The sequence below is a fragment of the Anneissia japonica genome, unplaced genomic scaffold (genome assembly GCF_011630105.1).
Source record: "Anneissia japonica isolate Jap-2015-1 unplaced genomic scaffold, ASM1163010v1 scaffold287716_len795978_cov209, whole genome shotgun sequence".
Lineage (NCBI taxonomy): Eukaryota > Metazoa > Echinodermata > Crinoidea > Comatulida > Comatulidae > Anneissia > Anneissia japonica.
Genome location: NW_022756589.1, coordinates 693,732 through 703,358, shown reverse-complemented (window position 1 = coordinate 703,358; position 9,627 = coordinate 693,732). Strand labels below are relative to the sequence as shown.

Genomic DNA, 9,627 nt, shown 5'->3' with positions numbered 1-9,627 from the left:
TTTGTGAACACTGTGGTGGACCCAGGTAGGGACTTTCACAGATAAAGGGCCCACCCACCTCAAACTCCCCCCACCCCGCCCCTTCACCATGTTTTTTGGAAATGTTATGATTTTGGCAAATCTAGATGGCCAAAAATGGCAATATCAGACTTAAATTTGAGATTTCAAGGCAGCGGTAATAAAAATTAAGAAAACAATTTCTGTTTCTTCGTGAAGGTGGGTGTGCTAATTGCCCAAAAATAAAATTTTATTTTTATTTGAAATCATCACTATCAGCGGGTGGCATGTTCGCTAAACAAGGCATAAAAGAAGTCTTTCCTTACTGGTAACAACATTAAAAGCCATTATTTTTGGAAATTATATATTTTGGCAAATCTAGATGGCCAGAAATGGCACTCTCATACTCAGTTTGAATACAATTTTCTTAGTTTCTTCATTATTTTTTGTTATTTTTAAAAATTTAGCGATTATGGGCTGGCTGTAGTGGTGGCTCCAGGAATTTGCCGACATGGGGTCCGACATGTCCGATGAGGGGGTCCGAATGAAGGGGCCGACTAGAGCCTTGGTCAGGGTCCAAAAAAAAATCTGTTTAGGTTAACAGGGAGAGTTTTTATGGCTTAGGTATTGGCAATCAAAATAATGGCAAATTATTATTTTTTAAAAAATTTTTGACGACCTTGTCATGGCGTTGACGACAGGGGGTCAAGCAATATCCGACGAGGGAAAAAATTCCACTCTACCCCACCACCAGAGGGCAGCTGCCCCCCACCCCTTGAACACCACTGGAACTGCACTGCTTTTATTATTCTGCCTCTAAGTAGGTAGACAGAATATTCTCAGTGAACATCACATTAGGAGACTGAAAAGAAACGATGCATAAATTACTTCAATAATACGATGGAGACAAATATGAATAAAAGATAATGTTTGACAGATACTTCATTTATGTGCTTCCACTATCACTAACAATCAACCACATGTTCTAAAATTATAGTCTAAAATACAAAGACATGATTCTTTCATACTTAGGCTTCTGCATAATTGTAGAAAAGTTCAACAAGAAAATGACAGAAACAATTCTGTAGGCAGTGTATGAAATAATTCCAACAATAACTGCTAGACAAAAAAGGCTTCGCCCACAGCATATTATTTCTGTTGGCGTCTTTCTTTGAACCGATTACAAAGTTTAATTGGGAATGCATTGATTAGATGCCTGATATTGATGTAACTGCGTAGTATCTTATCAAATTACTTAAGGTTACTGAGTATAACCGACTTGTACCAATATTCTTGTCAGATGCACCACAGTTAAAACATGCCTAATTGCTTTACACTTAATGTGTTAAACACTATAATACTTCTTCAATATCAAGAAAATTGAAATATGGAATGTTGATTTAGTTGTTGATACAATTGATCAAAGCAAAAATGGATGAGAACTGATAAATATATATATGTAGGTTTTTATAGCATACACTTCACAAATGCTATGAAAAAAAAATTGAGATAGAAAGATATCAAAACATAATACAATGTATTATAAATTGAAGCAAAAATATATTTAGCTCAACATTTCCACCAGATCAATCAATTAATATTAAGCATAAATAAATAATTAATATTATGCATATTTCATTATAAGTAGCGGCTTACCAAAAGGCCTTAGGGTCAGAGATAGCTTTAAGAAATGATTAACAATGTCCCAGGGACCATTACTTAACACTTTCTAAACATGCACCCTTGTAATATTATCTTAAAAGACTTGGTCACTGGGTCAAAGGGTGGAGTACGTGGTTCTGTAAAACACAGAGTAAATGTTTGTTGAATTACAAGCACTAGAAGATATAGCCAAAAAAATTGACCTACTCTGGCATGTCTATGTACTTATGCTGATACCGCATTCTTAGTAAAACAACTGCAATTTCAATTTCACTATGGAGACATTCTTTAATTGCTTATTTTTTTTAACAAAATTCCATCAAAGCATCGTTGTTCAGTATTATGAATTATGTTCAATATTCTGCATTCTGACTGTATACTGTGTTGTGCCTATGTATATCTAGATAGGTGTTTTTTAAAGCCCCCATAAGTATTAATTAATTAATTTCAATTTCATTGTATTTTTCAACTTAATTAAATTTGTTAAAAAAAACTCTAAACATTGTCCATCACCACTAACTTAAACAGATAATTGTTTTGATGAAAGTTATCAAAGTTGTTTACAACATTAATTAACAACATTAAAATGCTACTAAACAGTGCATTTGATACAATATATTATTATTTTACATTATAATTATTTTTCTAATAATTCTGCTCAAATTCCACATTTGATTTCTACTGCTATATGGGAAATATATTTCTCCTTTTTCTGCACATGATTATTGAGAGTTTTCAGAGCCATACTTCATAGAAGCTATGATTAGCTGATGGTTAATTGCAAACATTATTTGGAATATATTGCTATCAATTAATGTCTAACTAAGGCACTATATTTACGATGCAACATGACATATTAAATCCCTTACGAAGGGTCATTCATTCAAAGACAAATTATACAAACTCTTTGACTAATTAAATCTTTTTATAGAAATATGTAGTTGTAAATATTGGTTTTGGTCAATGTTTATGAAAGACAATTAATTTAAGTTAGAATAACTAGATTTAACCTGAAGGAATGTTATTTCATCGTTGTGAAATTAAATATTAGCTAATCAAGCAAAAAATTTGACCCAGGTCAAGATGACCAGTTACTGGAATGCTCTTAACTTGAGTCGATACGTAATTGAGTACCGTATGTAGAGGCAGTATAACTATATACATAACATTGCAATAGCTATGCTAATGATGTTTTGGATTAATATTTTGCATAAAATATAAATTTTCATAAAATTTCAGCATATTTTCATTATGAACCAGTAGATTAAGATTACAAGTTTTGAGGAATCTATGACTCTGGAGAAATATTCAATAATGATGAAATTTAACATTCTGTACGATATGCTAATTCAATCTGTAAGGTATTCCATAAACACTAAATATGAAAGACTATTGAGTGCGTAACACAGTCTACAGGATGTACACAGACCCTCTCAATAATTTATCCTAAAACTATACTTTAAAAGGTTTCAATTTGCGAAACACATTTCCTTGCTTTCTAGGACAGTAGAATATTCATTATCTTATATAAATTATATATATGTATGTAGAATACGGTTTGCCTGGCTTGTTTGTTGTTTATTGCAGTCAATAAGTAGTTTGTGCCGCCATGTTTATCCCACTCGTATTCAAAATCCCGCTCTAAAATTTCAGCATTCTTTTTATTGGTCAAACCAGTCTCCAGTAAACTTAGTTCACACATCTGCAAGTCATCTTTACCTGAAAGAATGAAGTATTCAAATTACTGATTAGTTAGTTAGACTTCCCCGCCCCCAGAGGTAGAAAACCACCCAACTATGTTAACTGTGGGCAAAGGGCATAAGCAAATGCCACAAGTGCAACTCCATAATTTAAGGTGAATAATTGACTGAATTGCATCAACCTAATCCCATTATAAATCACATGGGCGTAGGCTGGAATTAGTTCCACTAAGTGGGTTAAAATATTAAAAATGGCTACTAAGTTTTCAATGGAATAGGGATTTATTTCAGCATATTTAGTTGTGAATTATCATTTTTTGCACCCCTCCAGTCTGAAACCAGCCTATGTCCCTGGATCACATATTAAATTCAACATTTCTTAAATATCTTTGTATATTTTTTTGTAAAAATTATTTGAATGTTTATTTTTCTTTGACTACTATATTATATGTATGTTTCATTAAGTAAAATGTTGTCTGCCTCACTGCTTGTGCTCATAACTTCTGTTTTATCTCATAAATATGTTTCATTTTTCATGTTTTAGAATGTTCTTCACCATTTCTGATGCGGCATTTACTTAGTTTTATGCAATTTAATTAATTGCATTCAAATAAAGCTCATATTCAGTATTCCCAAATGATTAATAGCTGGTAGCAAGATATCAAATAAATTACTTTTGAATACATATACCGGTAGGCTAATCAAAATGTGCGAATTTGTTTTCTCAACTGGAAAGGAAAATTATAAGGTAACGACTGAAGTCATCTCCTTTTTTTTTTACATTTCTCTCTCTCATCTTTGTTTTAATTGAACTTGTAAGTGTGTCTATTATTTTTCAACATTTTATAGTGGAATGTTTTTTTAAATATGCTGCACAAGTAGACAAAAGCCAATATTCGACATTCAACAATATTGAATGACTGACATAGAAAAGTTCAATAGAACCCTAATGGGCCTACCTTCTGGACCATGGCGCATCAGATAGAATAAAGAAAAAAACTAAACTGCTGCATATCATGAATTATGTCTAAGGGAATTAATTTTTTTCTTGAAACCTGGCATGTTGTTTCATTTAATTTAATTTTATTTGGCATTATAAACATTAAAATACAGTAATACGAAAATACTATATAAATACAATTGCAAAATAATGTCATTAAAAATGACATAAGATATTGTGCCTACGACAGCATCAGGTTGTTTCATTTCGGATAGATATGAAGGTAAAAAAGCTTCTGTCAAAAGTTTGCACTATTCTTGCTTGAGGTATAATGAGTGGATAAGCAGGGATTAAAAGACTTTCTTGTGGCCCGATGTCTATTAAGTGGGGCAGGGAGCTTATCTTGGAGATCTTTCGGATATCCTTGATAATGCATCTTATATGTTAATACATTTATAGTTAATTTATAAACTAACCTGCAACAAGGAGAACTGGAACTTTATCAGGATGTAATTCCATTTGTCTAGCAATGTACTGCCCATCAAAATGTGCATACCACATTCCTTTTTTCCTTAGGGATGGATCCCCGGACTTATCACTCGGTCGCATGAAAGGAACACGGAAATAACGTTGCTCCATTTTCTGCCCCGCCTTTTTCTTCTGCGGCAGTGGCGGTGGTGGAGAAGCTATAAAGAATAATTAATCAAGACATTATTTAATAACATCCCTCAAAATTATTACATATTTTAAATGTATGATGAATGAAAATGAAAATATACACTGCAGAATCACCAAAGAAGAGAATGAGTTTACATTTGGCATTTATAAAAAAGAAATCAAACTTCTACTGGATTCAAAACATGTGTCTATTATTATTATAATCATTGGAATAAAAATCCAATATGCTTTCTGCAATTCACAAAGTCATTTATAGCTCTACTCTATATCAAAATTATATTCCCTCTGTTACATCTAATTTCCAGAAAACCGTTTCTTAGAAAACTGAATATAAATGATAATTCAAAAGGCAAAGTATCATTGCTAGCACTAAGTAAAGAATATTTAGAGAATGCTCTAGTTGAATACCAATATCTTTTCTATTCTGTCCTCTAAACATGTGGTATAGCATTCACATATGTTATGGAATATCTTGTGATTTTAGCAATAAAATATTTAAAATTACAGAAAAAAAAACATGTTATAGTTACAAACAACAAGCAAAAAAACTAGACATTCATATTTTCTTTGAGTGCGCTAATGGCTAACAAAAAAAGCTGCACAATGATAGATTTGTTTTTGTAACTGAAGATTTATAACTTTTGACTACTCCGCATCAAGTTAACGAAACGGTTAAATGAAAAACATAATTATTATCTTATCTACTTGTGGAAAAGCAAGTATTTTTTTATCAAAAGGTTTTTACAACTCCAAGTGTTGGCATCATTTTGTCAGTAAAGTGTATATACTGTAGGAATTGCCTAAGCTAGCCTAGCCTTACAATTAATGGATCCATATCCTGCTGATTAACATGTGTTTGAGGGCCAGTTTCATGAAGTACTTTGGCCCTTATATCAACTGCTGGGAGTCATGATACTTATAAAAAGAGTACTTTTTTGTGATAATATAGATGTTAAAAAATCTGATAAAACTACTTAATTACGGAATTACCATTTTGAACGACTTCAGGAGCACGCACAGCTGGTGCTTCCTCCGCTGTGTTTTTCTTGTTCTTCGACTTCCACTTCTGATAAACTTTCAAACGACGATGAAACTCTTCACGGCACGCACTCAACAGATCCACATCTATAAATTTTAAAATCATTAGATAAAAAGTAATTTCTAAGATAAACCTATATCCAAACATCCAATATATATAGTTTTTTAATAAATCACAACATTTAAAACATCAAACCAATCTAGGTATATGGGCTATGGGCTACAAAAATAAAGAATAAAGTATATAGTTTTAAAAAGTGAAATAAGTTAAATTTATGGCAGAAGGAAATGCACACTATTTTTTAGAGGATAAAAAAATTCAGATGACAGAAGTTTTACAGCTATTGGAAAAAAGAACTTTGAAAAATGTTTAGTTCTGGTAACGAGCAGTTATGACGTATCAATATGATGATCAGTATTACATTTTTCAGTATTTCAAATGCTAGTTTACCGTACATTAAGCACAACTAAGCCAGTCTAACCAACAGCAATTTATGTGTGACATTGTGGAGATATACTGACCTATTTTTAACTATATATGTTTTGGATTTTTAATGCTTATTATAAAATTGTAATATTGATATATTTCTATGACAATATACCTGGGCCCTTTTGATTTTTAAATTTGATATTTTTACTATATTTTGTAATTGCTTTCCATAATTGCTTATTGTGTGTTTGTAATTTTGAAATTGTAACTTTTGAATTTGTAACCTCTTGTAATTTTATTCTATTTCAATCTGTATGTATATTTTTCTCATGTATTTTATATATTTATATTTTAATGTATTTTAACTATTGTACTGATCAATGCAATTCAACTTCTTTTGGAGGTTGCGAATTTGATTTTAATAAACTTGAACTTCAACTTGAACAATTTAGCTGAAAAAGCAAGTTGTTTTGAATAAATTACTGGTAAAAAGAAGAAATTTGTGTGGGAAGAAATGACACTGAAAAACAAAGAAGAAAACAAATATGCAGAAGCAACTTTGACCTAGATGAGCAACCATTTATAATTTTGATTTCACAGAAACATTTAGTTTTTTCAATGCTAATTATAGTAATAGTATTTCTGACTTTATGCCCAATTTATTATCGTAATGATGAAATGTTACAGGCATGAGTAACAGTGTTGTAAGTTGTGTATGTATACCTTACTAAAGTCTACAGTAAAAGACACATGTATATCAACATCAAGAACACTTAATTAGCACTGTTCAACATAATGATCTTTCCAAAATTATAAATACAGGTCTCCCTTTAATCAAAGACCCTTCCAATTAAAGGCAACATCCAATTAAAGACTACTTTTCTGTGGTCCCAAATTCACAAATTTCTTTTATCTTTATCATTCTAATTAGAGACCAAAGTTGCTAAAAACCATGGAAATCCAGATCTCAGAAGTGGTCTTTAAGTGGAGGGAGACCTGTGTACTACTTTCAAATTTGAACTAAACATTTATTTGATATTTTGCTTATCTCTTCCTTCTCTGCATAACAAGATTGAACATATCTTGATGATTAATATGGTTAGTGATTTAAAATAATTAGATAAAGACAAAGCTGCAGAGTGAATGTTAATGTAACTGGGGTATCTATAACCTAAAGCTATATGCAAAAACATTAAACATTAATGGAAACGGTAAGTGCTATAAATTGTTAAGTCCTAATTCCAAAGAAAAAAAATGATTCTCTTTTGTGGATATGTTTTTTAATTAATGATTATTATGATGGCTTACTAATCAGTGGGAGGAATATCATTGGTATGATAATATGTAACTCAGTCGGAAAGGATTAATTCCATTTTACCCTGTGTAATTTCTAAGTTCATTAAGGTTATTGTGGATCAATCTCATTATAGTTCTAAAAATAAAAAACATACTTAGAGAGTCATTCTCATCAATGCTTTGGACCCATTACAAAATCTGAACAGATTACTTTTAATTAAAGAACTGTAATTTTCTATCATATTATTAATGTGATTAGCATAAAAATAATAAAATCCTTGGGGGTGAACTTTTTAAGTGGATACAAATTTGTCTTTTTATAAAAGTATATTAGTAGGACTGGTACACTATAGTGAATATAAATAAATCATTAAATATGCTATTTCAGATGTTTTATAGATATATTGGTAAATAAAAAAAATACATTACACACGGCCGTTCTGTGGCAAAACAACGCAACTTGAAATTTTCACTTTTGGAGAAAAATTGAGTTAAAGTTTGCATGTTCGTAACTTTGCAATAAATTGTCGCAGTCTTTTGAAATTTTGAGGGATTGTATATCTATAGACATTGTGATTAGATTAAAAATTTTATTTACAACCATTTGTTTATTGCAAAGTTATTAACGATAATTAGTCCAGGAAACTTTGGTTGGTTGCATTTTTTTTGCTATATTTAAAAAAAATTGGATATGAGTAGACATAGATAAATCAAAAAAGTATGTGCAACATTTTTTTTTCATATGTAAGGGGGATTGCCAGCTGTTTCAAAATGTTTTTTTTCTAATTTTTTTCCTAAAATTGTCACTAATATTATAAATTTATGTCATTAAAATGCAGTATTCAATTGGAAATCCACTCATAACAATGACAGCAACAGTGAACTAAATATTGTACACATTTTTGAGCTATTACAATTTAAAATGGCTGCCATTTTCCATTATTTTAGCTTTTTAGCATACATATTAATATAATAATAACCGATCTGTACTGTAAAACGAAAACGTGTGATACAGCTAGTTATATGCAATTGCCATATGCTGTTAATGGTTATTACCATAATATATATGTGATATATATATATATACATATATAAATATATATATATATATGTGTGTGTATATATATATATATATGTGTATAAATATTGTACACATTTTTGAGCTATATATATATATATACATTTATATATATATATATATGTATGTATATATGTGGTTTCACATTTAATAGACACAGCATCCTGATATTTACATGAAAAAATAGAATGCAGGGAACTCCGGTACCATTTTGTGTAATTAAAGATATAATATCTATTTTTTCAAAAAATAGATTTGATAAGATAATCAAATTGTCTTTTGAAAAGAATTATGCATGTTTGTGTTCTACTGCACTATAAATCTTATTTTTTATATTATTTTCTTTTTACAGATTTACCTCAATTGCATAAACTTTATGAAGAGCATAATTGCTGCTTATAGAAATACATTTTAGCGTTATACACTTTTTTTTAAATTCTTTGGTAATGATGGTAATAATAACAATAGGTTTTGTAGAATAATTATAATTATTATTGTTATTACTGTACTTAAATGGTGATTGTGATGACCTTGTTTTTTGCTTTTAATGACTGTTTTTGCATTTATTCTGTTATTTATTTATTTATTTATTCTTTTTTTATTTTTTGCTTGCTTTTTGCTTGATGTTGTGATGTGTTGTCTATTATATTTTATCTTACATTTTAATGATGTTTTTTTTGGTTTTTTTTTATTCTGGATGGGAGTGGTTCTCAAACAATTGTTATAGTAATTAAGTTTACTTTAGAGACCAGGCCCTCCCATCCCGATTATTCTATTGTGCAATAAAAAGAATAAGAATAAGAATATG

The 9,627-nt window shown here is 30.1% G+C and overlaps 1 protein-coding gene across 1 annotated transcript in view; it reads right to left on the bottom strand.

The window, feature by feature from the left end:
- Positions 1 to 3,214: 3,214 nt before the first annotated feature.
- LOC117124236 (unconventional myosin-VI-like) overlaps positions 3,215 to 9,627 on the bottom strand; it is a gene marked incomplete at its 3' end in the record, with an annotated part of 35,171 nt that continues 28,758 nt past the window's right edge. Inside the window, 3 exon segments of the mRNA XM_033270388.1 lie at positions 3,215 to 3,378; positions 4,776 to 4,985; positions 5,968 to 6,102. Of these exon segments, the coding sequence (XP_033126279.1) occupies positions 3,215 to 3,378; positions 4,776 to 4,985; positions 5,968 to 6,102 (509 nt within the window).